The sequence below is a fragment of the Rhinatrema bivittatum genome, chromosome 2 (genome assembly GCF_901001135.1).
Source record: "Rhinatrema bivittatum chromosome 2, aRhiBiv1.1, whole genome shotgun sequence".
NCBI classification, from domain to species: domain Eukaryota; kingdom Metazoa; phylum Chordata; class Amphibia; order Gymnophiona; family Rhinatrematidae; genus Rhinatrema; species Rhinatrema bivittatum.
The window spans coordinates 451,272,814-451,287,366 of record NC_042616.1 but is presented as its reverse complement, the minus strand read 5'-3'; the positions used below and the strand labels follow the sequence as shown (position 1 = coordinate 451,287,366).

Sequence of the window (14,553 nt, the reverse complement as noted above, 5' to 3'; positions counted from 1 at the left end):
AGGGCAGTTAGAAAATTACCCCTCTATCTGCCCCTGAGAATGACAAAGAATGGAAAGAAGAAAAGGGCAAAGACAATCAGATTCCGGAATACAGTGTGATAAATGGAGACTCAGAGACTCTCCAGGACTGCTGCTGGAATTCTAAACTGTTTTGTGCCACAGTCTCTCTCCTCATCCCTTCCTTCCATAATAGAAAAACAGAGCAGGAAACAATAACTTAACTTTAACAGATGGGACTTGAGCTTTTTTTTTTTTTTTTTCAGGTTTTATAGCTCTAACCTTTCCATGAACAAACACAGATCCCTTCAGCAGAGCGACCTTTGGGCATCTCATTCGCTTTCTCATTGGTCAGAAGGAGACCTGCACCTGCGGGTGGGGAGAGGTGTGGGTGGTGAGCGAGAGGGATGCACACCTCTATATGCCAATCTACACATGCAGGTAGTACCTGTTTTTTTGTCCCCGGCTGGTGAACCCTTTTGGGATGTGAGTGAAAAGGTTCTGAGCTGAGAGAAGGATGCGGCAACTGGTGGTCACGCTTGCCTTTGGGCCGCTGTTTCACCTGCTCCAGATCTGGCTTCCTCAGCGGCCCGTGAAGTGCAGTTGTGTCGACAATAACTTCACTCTCAATGTGATCATCCTGGATGACAATGAATCCTCCTGGACTTTGAACAAAGTGCAGCCAGCCATCATACAGAGTCTGCAATTAGTTGAGGAATCGCTGAAGAAAGTTGGTAGGTATCTATTGGTTCTAATTTTACTGCTGGGCATCTAAGATTTCATGCATGAGGATGCAAAGGTCAAATGTTACAGGCAGGAGCTAGAGTCTGACATTTAGGGACTCTGCTGTGAGACTAGATGGCCAATGTACTAACCCACAAATGGGCTCGCGGAAAAGAGTTGGTACTGCGCAAATGTTTTCTCACAATACCAGTGCATTAAAATAGTATTAAAAGGGTTTTGAAAGATTTTTTTTTGTGATAAAATGTGTGAAATTGAGGACTTTAGCACAAAAAGGCTTAACTACACCTGCCTTTAGTGTAGTTAAGTTTCATGGAAAATTGCCTTTTTGCATGGTTTTCTGCACGGAAGTTTGCTTTGGCAAAATTGCTAATGAGCAACTGCATGACTCCAGCTCAGAAATGATTTTGCATAAGTTTTGGAAACAGCTTCATAAATGCAAACTTATATGAGGAAAAACCAGTAAACAGTATGCATTAAAATGTGCAAATGTGGTTAGTTTGTGCACCCTCTTCTGTTGCTAAACCGCTACTATGACTGTTGACCAGTGTAGTCCTTAGATAGTCCTTAATATGTTCCTCATCCTGTTGTTAAGCTGCTCCTGGACTCTGATGGTATTCTGCTATTCTAATATACTGTACCCTGCCTTGAGTGGATTGTTTTTTATCCAACAAGGCAAGTAGTAAATGCAAATAATAATACATAAATAAATAATTTATGTACACTATATTATTTTTGTGCTCAGTATATTTCACATGACCCAGCATGAACCACACTCCATATGTTGGTAGTATTGGCTATTAATACAGGTCGTTGTTATTATTAGTTCAGGTTGGTAGTGCTTGAAAATTGTAGCATCACAAACTGATTTGTTGGCTCTCATAAAATGAATTGTAAATTTCAATCTAGTTCCTAATAGATGGCACCTATGTACAGTGCTGGTGCTAAGAAAAAGCAGACCAAGCAATGGCTTAGGGCCCAGAGCAATTTAAGGGATCCTCCAGACTCTGTTATTCTTATTATCCCTACAGACATCCTCTGTTTGCTTCCCAATTTATGTCTCTCAATGGACTAACACCATCTTTGCCCATATAACAAAGACTATCATAATACCTAGCACTAAATGGCATCTTAATTATTAAACTAACAAGGGTGGAATTACTCGTGACCCTCAAAATATAGATTAAATATCAAACACACTAATTGAGAGTCTATAACAATTTACAACACAACATCCTTATTCATGTACCATAATACTATATAAAATCAAACTCATTCACACCACATTCATACCATAAAATAGTCCATTATACCGAACTAAAAACAATCCTTTTATATGCCAATATCAATAATGAATGGAAACAGGAAAAATACAATACAAAGAAGTGTATATAATTGATCACAAAACCATATAAAAACTTTAATCGGAGAAAGTTCTTGTTCACGCAACGCACAATTAAACTCTGGAATTTGTTGCCAGAGGATGTGGTTAGTGCAGTTAGTATAGCTGTGTTTAAAAAAGGATTGGATAAGTTCTTGGAGGAGAAATCCATTACCTGCTATTAAGTTCACTTAGGGGTAGATTTTATAAATTTACGCGCGCGCGTACTTTTGTTCATGCACCAGGCGCGAACAAAAGTATGCTGGATTTTATAAGATCTGTGCGTAGCCGCGCGTATCTTATAAAATCTGGGGTCGGCGCGCGCAAGGAGGTGCATATTTGTGCAATCTGCGCGCACCGAGCCCGGCGCGTGCTGCCTGTTCCCTCCGAGGCCGCTCCGAAATCGGAGCGGCCTCGGAGGGAACTTTCCTTCCACCTCCCCTCACCATACCTTCCCTTTCCCTACCTAACCCACCCCCCCCCCGGCCATATCTAAACCCCCCCTACCTTTGTTGGCACATTTACGCCTGCCAAAAGCAGGTGTAAATCTGAGCGCGCCATCCCCCGACCCAGGGGCTGGTCCGGAGGCCTCGACCATGCCCCCGGGATGGCACCACGCCCCCGGACACCCCCCGAACCGCCCCCTGACCCCGGACATGCCCCCAGACATGCCCCCTCCCACCCCTTTTACGAAGCCCCCGGACTTACGCGCGTCCCAGGGCTATGCGCTCGCTGGCGGCCTATGCAAAATAGGTGCACTGGCGCACGAGTGCCCTGCGCGTATAAATCCGGCTGGATTTACTCGCGCAGGGCTTTTAAAATCCGGCCCCTAGAGAATAGCCACTGCCATTAGCAATGGTAACATGGAATAGACTTAGTTTTTGGGTACTTGCCAGGTTCTTATGGCCTGGATTGGCCACTGTTGGAAACAGGATGCTGGGCTTGATGGACCCTTGGTCTGACCCAGTATGGCATTTTCTTATGTTCTTATGTTATGTTCTTATGAATACACTGGTAACCTTTACAATGTGCTGGCTGTGTATCTTCAGAACCTATTCCACATTAGTTTCTGTATAAATGTCACATGACAGAACCACTCTAGGGATGTCTGTACTTTACCGTTTTCTTCTAGAATGTCCCAAATTAAATATATTAAACAGAAGCATTGGCTTATATTGAAGTCATTGCCTGGTTTCAATGAGAATCCTATTTTTGCAATTAAAAGGGGCAAAAATTTAAAAAATAAACTGGTGAGGAACAGTTTCTTTCATGCAGATAATCCTTCAGAAGTAGGTCAATATTGTTGTGGCAAGTGATCTGTCTGCCCTAATGTGCTTACAATACAACAATTTTCTCATAGGAGGTTAAAATATCCATGCACTTTACCTGGATGTTTTCCTTGTGTATCCCAGTGTGTTATGTTTACGCCATTGTGTGTCCGTGTTCTTTGATATACATTGGACAGTCTAAAAGAACAATAAGACAACGCATCATTGAACATAAGAGCAGTATTCGCACAGCCAGGTTTCCCATTGGTCTAAGGAGAAACATTCTATAGAAGATATTAGATTTTTTGTTATCAGACAGTTTCATAATGAACAAGGGGGTATCATATCATGACTACTCTGACAATATATTTTCGGATGGCAGACGGTGCCTTCGGGATTAAATAATGGAGTTGAAAGGTCAGCTTTAATGTAAAATTGATGGTGAATACGAGGTTTAGAGCAGTGTTAATAGATTGGCCAGCATGTATTCAATACTGATGGTGCATATGATGTTGGGGGCATGATCAATGGAAATTATCATTAATGTTTTTGATTATCCATTAGCTGTTGCCAGCCAGGGTGTGGACCCTAAGCCAAAGGCGGGGTCATTGCTACCTGTAGGGAAGGCCCCCGCAGGTCCCTGCGGTTGGCAGGTGGAACTGGTTGTATCAGGAACCCAACCTGGACCTTCAGCTATACCAGCCCTCGTTCCCTGTGGGTTCCCGGGGCCGGCAGATCCCATGACGTGAGGCGGTGGAGAGGTCCGACAGGCCAGGGTCAGGACAGGTGGCAGACAAGCAGAATTCGGGAGACGTTCCGAGGTCAGGGCAGGCAGCGGACAAGCAGAATCCGAGAGATGTTCCGAGGTTAGGAGCCAGAAGACAAACCAAGCGGGAGGCAGGTGCAGGGAGCAGGACGCGGAGGCAAGAACACAGGATCATGAACACTGTATCAGGAACACGCAGCAACCAGCAGCTCACATGGAGAGGGACCCATTGCAGAGGCAATCCAGACTGCCAGGGTTCGGGTTAAGTAGAGCCCTGGCCCTGATGTTATCTTCCCAGGCCACGAGCACTCCCTTGCCACTGGCCCTTTAAAAGGCAGGGGAGCGCGTGCACGCTTAGGGGGCCTGCCGAGACGCGCGGGTTGACCAATGTCCATGCCGGTGCCCCGAGCGGGGCTGGCCAATGGAGAATGTGACGAGGATTTCCCTTAGTGACGATGGAGCTTGTGGAGGGCCCTGCCGTGCCAGTAGGTGAGGTCAGCTGTGCTGCTGCGCAGCCAGCCTGTGCAACATCTATATTATCATCAGTGTATTGTTGTGGGATATATTGAATTGTGTGGTTTGTGAGGAGAAGAGATAATGTAAATGGGCTTGAGGTAGGGCAATTAGATAGTTTTGTATACATTAAGCATGGTTTTGTGAAGATTGTAGATAAGAACTTTGGATGTTAATGATCATTTTGAGTTTGGACTATACATTTGATGTGTACGTTCATTATTAAATGTATGAGTTTGCACTATTTCCTTTGAAATGAGTGGTCATGTTGTGTCAATGATTGGATTGGCTTATACAATAACAGTACGTGGTTTACGTAATGGGATTTGCGTCATACATTGAGTTATATGCTGCCATGTTCCTGTGATGAATGAGAGGTTTAAATATTGGTGTTATCCACCTGGGCGGAGCGAGTTTAATAATGAGGGTATACCGTGAATATATCTGGAAGTTTGTGTCATTGTGATAAAAGTGGAATGGTGATCGATTTGTGCATAATTTGTGGGTGAGTACCTTTTGAAATATATCTAAGGTATAAGGGGTTTGTGTAGATTTGTAAAATTACTTTTCATGGTCGAATATGTTTGTCTTTACAGTTAATATTTTGAGTAAAAAAGCCAGTAATTGGTCGGTAGACCAGGATGATAATCGTGTGTTCCAACACCTAAGTAAACTGTTAAAAGGATTAGTGGTAAGTTTGGTGTCAGGTTTGTGTCCGATAGTTGCATTGTAGTTGGCAGCCATACGATTGATTTTAAGTGCTGGGCATTTGAGCATAGTTTATTTTGGTTTTGTAGATTTGACTTGTCCCTTGATGAAGCAGTTACGGCAAAACGAGGGCTCTTTGTCGAGAATGTGATCAGCAAAGAATGTGATCGGCAACCTCCGCAAGAGAAAAAAGAATATGAATGGGAAATATAATAAGATATATGGATGATTGCGGAAGGGAACGTGACAACTACGCTTACTTGTTTATAGAAGATTAACATCTGCATTTGAAACATATTCAAGATTTCACATCCAATATGAACGAACTGAAGTGTAATTAACAGTATAAAGAAGTATACAAGATAGACGCCGTTGGTATAAAACACTAATCAGGGATTATGGTCATTTTCTGTCATGTAACATATTTATATAGAAACTAATGTGGTTCTGAAGATACATAGCCAGCATATCATAAAGGTTATCAGTGTATTCATAAAGTTTTGTATATGTTTTGTGATCATTTATATATATTTTTTTGTATTGTATTTTTCCTGTTTCCATTCATTATTAATATTGGTATATGAAAGGATTGTTTTTAGTCCAGTATCACAGGCTATTTTATAGCATGCATATGGAGTGAATGAGTTTGATTTTATATAGTATTATGGTATATGAATAAAGGATGTTGTGTTGTAAATTATTATAGACTCTCAATTAGTGTGTTTGATATCTTAATTATTAAGCCAGGAGAAAGAGCGTGAAAATAATCTAAATAGTCCTTACAGGTGTTTTTAGCACAAATTGTTAAACTTTATTGTAATTCTGGAATGCCATAAATATTCAATTAAAATGGTCCACTTGAAACAAAGTGATGTCCCCCAACATGGTCACCATCTTTCGCCCCACAGGCCGCATCGGGAGGGACTACAGGCTGCATCAGGAGGGACTACAGGCTGCATTGGGAGGAACTATTTAGATTATTTTCACGCTTTTTCTCCTGGCTGATTTGCAAACTGATCTTAATTATTAACCTATAGAGAAAGATCATTGGTTGAATGAGGATCATACCTGGGAACTTCTCATTTCCACTGACTCCGAGATTGTCGCAGATTCGTGGGTGAAAGGAAATTTCCACTGGCGGCCCGTTCTCTGCAGGATCAAATATAGTGCTCTATCTGGCTTTTCATGCTGTCGATTAGTGGTTTTTCTATGCATCTGTCCAATTTGTTAAATCCGTATTCTCCTATAAAATTACTTTGATTATCCCAACGGGATTTATTACAAATTCCTTCTCCTACGATGATTAGACTGGAAGGGATGTGCTGTACATCGTTTAGCTATCAAGCACCTGTTTTGTGGAATGCTCTGCCCTATGACATTCATTTCTGATGAACTGAATTACATCACACCCCCACCGGGATCTCAGGAGAGGAGAGGAAGGAGAGGGCACCTCCCCCCCATCCCATGCCTATGGATGCTGGCAATATAAATCAGGCCTTGGGGTAGAGGTAATATAGACTTCTCCTCATGCACATTAACCTGATAAGATGTCATAACCCTGCCTTAAGATGAGGGAAGTATTTTCTTTCCATCTTCACCATACATGGGAACTCTCCAGATTTAGCTCAGAGACTCTGGAATTCTAAAGAAATTGCTGTGTCTCTGAACCAACCACCAAAAACTCTGCAGGCACTGGAAGAAAAGGTTGCCAAGGCCACACAGGAAGCAGGTGCGGGCAGTGACATTTATAATAGGGGATTCAGTCTTGACACTTCAGCCCACTTTCCACTTCAAACTCCCCCCCCCCCACGTCACCAACAATATTACTCCCTCCGTTCCTTCTACCCTCCTCAATCCTTCAGCAGTCTCACTCCTTCTGTCTCTTTTCTCCATATGCCATTAGGCTTTTTGTAATATGCATTGGGTGTGGGCTTGGCCCTCAGAAAACCATGAATAAAGAATTCCAGTATAGTAAACCTCCCATATCAAAACAGCCAGCACTCAAACAGTCAAAACCGTAATTATAAAAAGGCAACAATGCAAATATTACATCAATCCCTAAAACACCAATACACCACCTATTAGGTAAACAGAACAAGCCAGGCTGCCTAAAAATACCTGCAAAATAAATACTTTTACCTAACAATATTATACAAGAGCTTTAAAAACTATATAGGCTCCTTCTTTAGATGTCAGAGCAGAGACATTGACATCTAAAGATGGGTCCTATATTGTCTCAATAGCTCACGTAGAGCATTTTAGGACAATACTTACATAGCTCCAATGAAAGCTATCACAGACTGCCAAGCATACAGTTTATCTCAAGAGACAAGTCTGCATAGCAAATCAACACTAACTCCCAGGATTCAAGTAGCAACAACCCTACCCAGGAAAGAGCTCCATTACAAATATTACATCAATAAACATTTAAAAACAGCAGACATATCAAATAACATCCAACAATTAAAATGAATAGTGATAAAAAATCCTCTGCTCTCCATACCTGGAAACTTTTGATTTCCAGTCACCTTGAGATTGACCTTGATTAGTTGGGGGGGGGGGGGGGGGGAGGGAGGAGGGTGTACAAACTTCATCCTCTTTCTCTCCTCCATACACACACTCTAACACACACGTACTCAGTGGCTCTCTCTTCTTCACACACACTTAATATGTTTTGCAGACATATTGATCAGCGCAAAAAAGGGTTGATTTAGGGGCATTCCAGAGCAGGATCGAGATATGTGCGGAAGTTGCTATTTTATATTCATGTATTAATTATGTAGCTTATTCGTGCAAGTTTACACCTGCTAATTGTCTAGCAAAATTGAAATCAGACTTGTCTGTTGTCTGCAGTTTTGGATGGGAGTTCTGGGTGAATCGGTGGGGGTTCAGGGTGAACTGGAAACACAGTGAGTGAACTGACAGAGGTATCAGCAAATTGGTGATTTCATCTTACGCGCGCATAAACACAAATAGGTTTCAAAGTTAGGCTGTTTTGTTCCAGAGATGATTTGATAACAGCTAAGCACTTTTATGATACCATTAGGACATTTTGGCACCTTCTGATGTGCATTTAATCTTGTATTTTTTTTTTTAGTTACTTTTTTTGGTGGTTGGTTTGCCTCTGATTTTGATTTGTAGTTTTCAGCTGATGCCACAAGTAAATATGAGATTCAGGACTATACTCTGGAAAATCACACAGCCCAGACAGGACACACCAGGACTTCCAAAATGTACTTGTGAATTAGAAGAATTGTGTCACATCTCTTATCAGAGCAAGAGACAATAATTGTCAATGTGATAATTACACAATGAAACAGTTTGTGGATAATTTTCAAAGCCATAAAGCCCAGTTTTATCTGCGTTAATGGCAGTCCTAAAATTGGCCTCCTGTAGCCCGGTTTCCTGCACACATTTAAAAGAACTGAGCAGAGGTGTTTCGGGGGTTGGAGTTGGGGGAAAGTTGGCACTTTTCAGTTTTAAAAAGTATGCGCATAATTTCACTCATGTAAGTTATGCCCTCCGAAAAGGAGATTTAGCTTTACACAAGTTAATCTGTTCGTGTACTTGGGCTCTTGCACACAAATTTCCCAAGCAAACCTATGCATATGTTTGCTTTGGAAACCCTCAGTAAAGTCTGTGTGTACGTTCTACATGCAGAAGTTACCTTTGTGCGGGACATTATAAAATTACCCTTCCTATGCCTATTTACAAACTCTTCTTTGAGTAGAGAGTATGTTGTGGGAAAATATGGCATTTGTTGACTTTATAAAAATTGATAATATGTTCTTGAACTGTAGCAGAGGAAATGAGATCATGCTCTTCCTTATTGCAGGTAATACTGAAGCCACAAGATAATAAATGTATGGCTGCTCTGTTTGATCAATAGCAACAAGATACAGAGATACATGTAACCCTTGACATGCTGGTAAACGGTTTCAAAAGTATTAAAGAAAAAAAATAAATAAATGTCAGTGCTTCTCAAGCAGTGGGCAGGAGCACACGAATGTGACTCGGGAATGTGCTTCCTGTGCTGTGGTCCTGGCAGTCCAAGGATGATCCTCTTCCCTGGGCTCATGCTCCGACTGGATTGGACAATGCCCCCGATTTCTTTCTTGCTGCTCCGGTCCCTCTCTCTTGTCCCCATAACACCGGACAGCACTAAGGAAGCCTGGAGGAGACGGGCAGGAGCAGGATCTGGCACAGCAGCAGTGAATGGCAGAGAAGAGCTTCTGCTGCTTGCTCCAGCCTCTCCCCACCCCTACCTGCTGCCTGGAGTTTGGAGCTCTTCTTTGCTGTTCTCTGCTTGGAGAGTCACTGCCCCAGGCTTTAGATGACTGTGCAGCAGAGACTTGAAACTCTGCTGACCAGGGCCGGTGCAAGGGTATTAGGCACCCTAGGCGAACCTTCGGGCTTGCTCTGTCTAACTTTACGATAGTTGGCTATATTAAGTAGTGCGGCTGCAATATTTAATATGCCTCCGGCCGCCGGCGCACCGGCGCACCGGCGCACACAGAGCCCCGGGACGCACGTAAGTCCCGGGGCTTTGTAAAAGGGGCGTGCCGGGGGCGTGTCGGGGGCATGTCCTAAAATGACGCAGCGTTTCGGGGGCGTGACGCGGCGCTGCGAGGGTGGGCCCGGGGGTGTGGCGCCGGCCCAGGGGCGTGGTCGAGGCCTCCGGACCAGCCCCCAGGTCGGGTGATGGCGCGCCAGATTTACGTCTGCTTTTAGCAGGCATAAATCGTGCAACAAAGGTAAGGGGGGGGGGTTTAGATAGGGCCGGGGGGGATGGGTTAGGGAGGGGAAGGTGGGGGGAGGGCGAAGGAAAGTTCGGAGCGGCCTCGGAGGGAACAGGCAGCGCGCACTGGGCTCGGGGTGAGCAGGTTGCACAAATGTGCACCCCCTTGCGCGCACCGACCCCGGATTTTATAAGATACGCACGGCTACGCACGTATCTTATAAAATCCAGCGTACTTTTGTTCACGCCTGGTGCGCGAACAAAAGTATGCAATCGAGCAAATTTTTAAAATCTACCCCTTAGTGAACTATGGGAAGCTAGCTGATAAGAAAATAAACATTCAGTGGCCCTACCTAAATGTAGCAAACGAGAAAATCACAGCTCACGGTCATTCTGACTCTGTCACATAGAGGCAGCTCAGGGATGTTGCTTCTTGGATTATTCGAGATCTAGAGTCCTTTCGCAGTCACATCCTTTGCAACAGGCTCTCAGGCTCTGACTAGATTCTCAGTCCCAGAAAGCTAGACTCTCCCTATTGCAGGTTTCTCACTTTTAGATCTGGTCTGGTGTGGATCTCTCTGTGGAGCAGGGCTGGTAGTCTCTCTCTGGAACAGGCCTTCTCTTACTGGATCTGGTCCTCTCAGCGCATCTCAGCTCTCAGCTTCTTTCTCTGTCTCAGCAGCTTCAGGCAGCCTCTCTCGCTCTACAATTCCTCACAGTTTCTTACTGCCTCTTTGGCTGTGTTTTCCCTCTTAGCATGTGCCTCCTGTCTTACCCTACAGTAAGCACTGGACCAATGAGTTTTCTAAACCTTTTATTTCTTTTTCTTTGTTGTTCTTTATTTGGACTATCAGATCCCCCTGAGGTGGGTTGGGGATGATAGAACCACCTTGCTCCTGTCACTTCCTCCAGCAGCCGAATAGCACAGCTCTGCATTTATTTATTTGTTCATTTATTTAGACTGTTTAAAGTAATATAGAAAAAAGGCAACACATTCAGGCCGATTCAGTATGATGCACTCGGCCGAGCTCACCGTTAGCCCCCGTTTGGCCGCGCGTTTTCGACACAATATTTTTACCCCTTATACAGTAAGGAGTAATAGCGCGTGGAAAACGCACAGCCAACCCCCTCGAAACTAATAGCTCCCGCAACATGCAAATGCATGTTGATGGGCCTATTAGTTATTCCCGCGTGATTCAGAAAGTAAAATGTGTAGCGAAGCCGCACATTTTACTTTCAGAGGTTAACGCCTGCCCAAAGGTAGGCGTTAATTTCAGCCGGCACTGGGAAAGTGTACAGAAAAGCAGAAAAAACTGCTTTTCTGTACACCCTCCAACTTAATATCATACCGATATTAAGTTGGAGGCCCCAAAAATAAAAAAAAATTAAAAATCTAAAAAAAAAAAAGTATTAAAAATCTGCCCATGGCCCACGGGCTGAAAACCGGATGCTCAATTTTGCCGGCGTCCGTTTTCCGAACCCATGGCTGTCAGCGGGTTCAACAACCAATGCCGGTAAAATTAAGCGTCGGCTGTCAAACCCGCTGACAGCCGCTGCTTCTGTCAATAAGGAGGCGCTAGGGACGCGTTAGTGTCCCTAGCGCCTCCTTTTTACTGCAGGCCCTCATTTGCATACTGAATTGCACGCCCAGGAGAGTGGCCTGGGCGCATGTCTGGAGAGCGGGCGCTTGCTGGCTCTCCCGCGCGTTTTACTATATCGGCTCGATTGTACTCTGAAGAGCTCCTGGCTAGAGCAGCTAGCCCAGAGACAGTATCTTGGGGTCCTCCAGTTGTTTTTTCAAAAGCTTTCAGGGAAGCCTCTTCACCTAAGCTCTCAGGAAGCATGTTCCAGAGCATGGGACCCGTTATAGGAAAAGTTCTGTAATGTGTTTCTGCTAAATGTGCCAATCTCACTGCAAGGATGTCCAATAAATTCTTGCCAGAGGAGCACAAAGCACGCATGGGTCTGTAGATTTTCATCAAAGTGTTAAAATATTCATCACAACTCACCCCTCCCCTCCTGTTCCCTGCAGGAAGGGGGGGGGGGGAAGGGGAAACAAAAGGAGATGAGGGGAAGGGCTGGATTAGGGAGCAGAGTGGCTCTTCCTTGCTGTGCTCTGTCTGCTTCAGGCTCACCCCTTCTTTCCTGTTCCCTGCACACTACCTGGGAGAGGAGGGGCAGGGGCAGGATGCAGAGGGCTGTTCTCTGCTGCCTTAGGCACACCGTCCAAAGAGTCATCAGTGCTGAGCCTTGTGTGCTCAACTGCTCATGCACAGTGAAGTCCCTGGTGCTGTACCCAAAATCGCTACACTGTAGATGATCGCCTAAGCTTGTCTATTGTAATGGCCAGTTCTGATTGTGTCGCCAATTTTAACAATCGTATCAAAACAATTAGCCTCACAAATGCTCTCTTCTTCTGCTTGTCATCCTCTGCAGAACTGCATCAGTTGCAATGCACCATGAACCTCTGAGGCAGCTGCAACCTAATTTGACACCATTCTTTGCTCTATATATTTAAAACTTTTTGGCAAAAAGAGGCATCCAAATACCCGATCCAAAAGAGATCATATGGATTTTAAATGTTATGCTTTTGCAGTTAGGAAGAACTACCCCTTTAACATAACTCCCACCTTTCTCACGTCTATTTTATGTTAAATATTTCTTCATGCAAGAAATGCTCAGACTTTTCTAAATTCAAAATATATTCTCTTATTTCCATGTGTAGGGAAAAATGTCACATTAAGGGCCTCGTTTCATGGCTTTGACACAGCAACGTGGTATAAAGAGAAAGGATGTCTCTCGAGCGCCTGCGAGGCGATTGAGATCTTGAAACAGCTGCATGTGAGTATGAATCCGACAACATCTCTGACTGGGATTTGGGGTGAGGAGGGGGAAGGGAAAGGGGAAGCAGGAGAGAAAGGAAAGTCACTCAGAAAGTGCCTCAGCTGTTACTAGAAACTGCAACCTCTGGCTGCAAAGAGGCCATCTGGGTTAGCGGAGAATCTCAGTTAGCTGTGGGAGTTGTGCAGCTTTGACAGGAGAACATGGGAGAAAGCTGACAGTCATTCAGCAGCACATGCGGGCCGATTCTGTAAAGTCCGCGGGAGAGCGGACGAACGCCCGCTCTCCCAGCGTGCGCGATTCGGTATTTAAATTAGGTGGTGCGGTAGAAACGGGCAAAAGGAGGCGCTAGGGAAACTAGCGCGTCCCTAGCACCTCCTTTTGACCTGGAGCAACGGCTGTTAGCGGGTTTGACAGCCGACGCTCAATCTTGCCGGTGTCGGTTCTCGAGCCCGCTGACAGCTATGAGTTCGGAAACCGGATGCTGGCAAAATTGAGCGTTCGGTTTTCAACCCGCGAATCGTGGTCTGATTTAAATTTTTATTTTTGTATTTTTAACTTTTTTTAACTTTTGGGACCTCCGACTTAATATCGCTACTGCTTTTCTGTGCACTTCCCCGGCGCCAGTAGAAATTAACTCCTACCTTTGGGTAGGCGCTAATTTCTTAAAGTAAAATGTGCAGTTTGGCTGCACATTTTACTTTCTGTATCACACGGGAATGACTAATAGGGCCATCAACATGCATTTACATGTTGCGGGCGTTATTAGTCTCGGGGGGTTGGATGCGCGTTTTCGTCACGCTATTACCCCCTTACTGCATAAGGGGTAAAGCTAGCGCGTCAAAAACGCGTGTCCAAATACGGGTTATCGGCCTGATAGTTAGGTGTCAGCCCAATATAGAGAAACAGAGAGAGAAATCTTACCTACAAATCTGCAGGTTAAGAGGAATGGAGTGAAGATTTCCAGCAATTGGGAGGAATGTAGAAGAGACAATAATTTGTCAGCACGTTAAGACAATTTTTGGATATAGTAGATGAGAAGGAAACACCAGAAAACGGTTCCCAGTCCACTGACAGATTCACTAATGCTTTTGCTGCCTCGTTTAACTTGCTTTGTCATGTATGAAAAGCAATTTATGTTGAAGGATATCGTTAATGTACTTTGGTATGGATATCACCGCACAGAAATGCACTTACAAGTCATCTCTTTTGAGTTTATTTCTGAGTAAAAGAAATTCCTTGGAACAACAACCTTCTGCGATTTTAAAATTGGACTCCTGGGAACCCATGCCTGCACTAGCATGGCCATGAGGCAGTATCTTTCCTCTATGGAAGCAAACTCTGGTACCCCTCTAGTACTCACGAGAGCCAGAGGGTTATATGTGTAGATGGCCACCTCCTACATGTGTTATTTGCATGCATGTTATCATTACCATACATGCAAAAGAGCCAATTAGCAAAATATATTATGCTAATTGGCTCTATAGGTATTAAATCTACTATCCATGTAAATATCTAAACATATTAATATGGGCCCATTGGTGTATTTAAGTTTCTTGCTGGTGGCTTGCATTAATGCACATCACCAGAACTCCCAGGC

The 14,553-nt window shown here is 44.1% G+C and overlaps 1 protein-coding gene across 1 annotated transcript in view; it reads left to right on the top strand.

Annotated features, from left to right (window-relative positions):
* The first annotated feature begins 514 nt into the window (after positions 1-514).
* Positions 515-14,553, top strand: part of GUCY2C (guanylate cyclase 2C) — a 174,562-nt gene continuing 160,523 nt past the window's right edge. Inside the window, exons 1-2 of the mRNA XM_029587127.1 lie at positions 515-731; positions 12,838-12,953. Of these exons, the coding sequence (XP_029442987.1) occupies positions 515-731; positions 12,838-12,953 (333 nt within the window). The remainder of the gene's footprint in view (positions 732-12,837; positions 12,954-14,553) is intronic.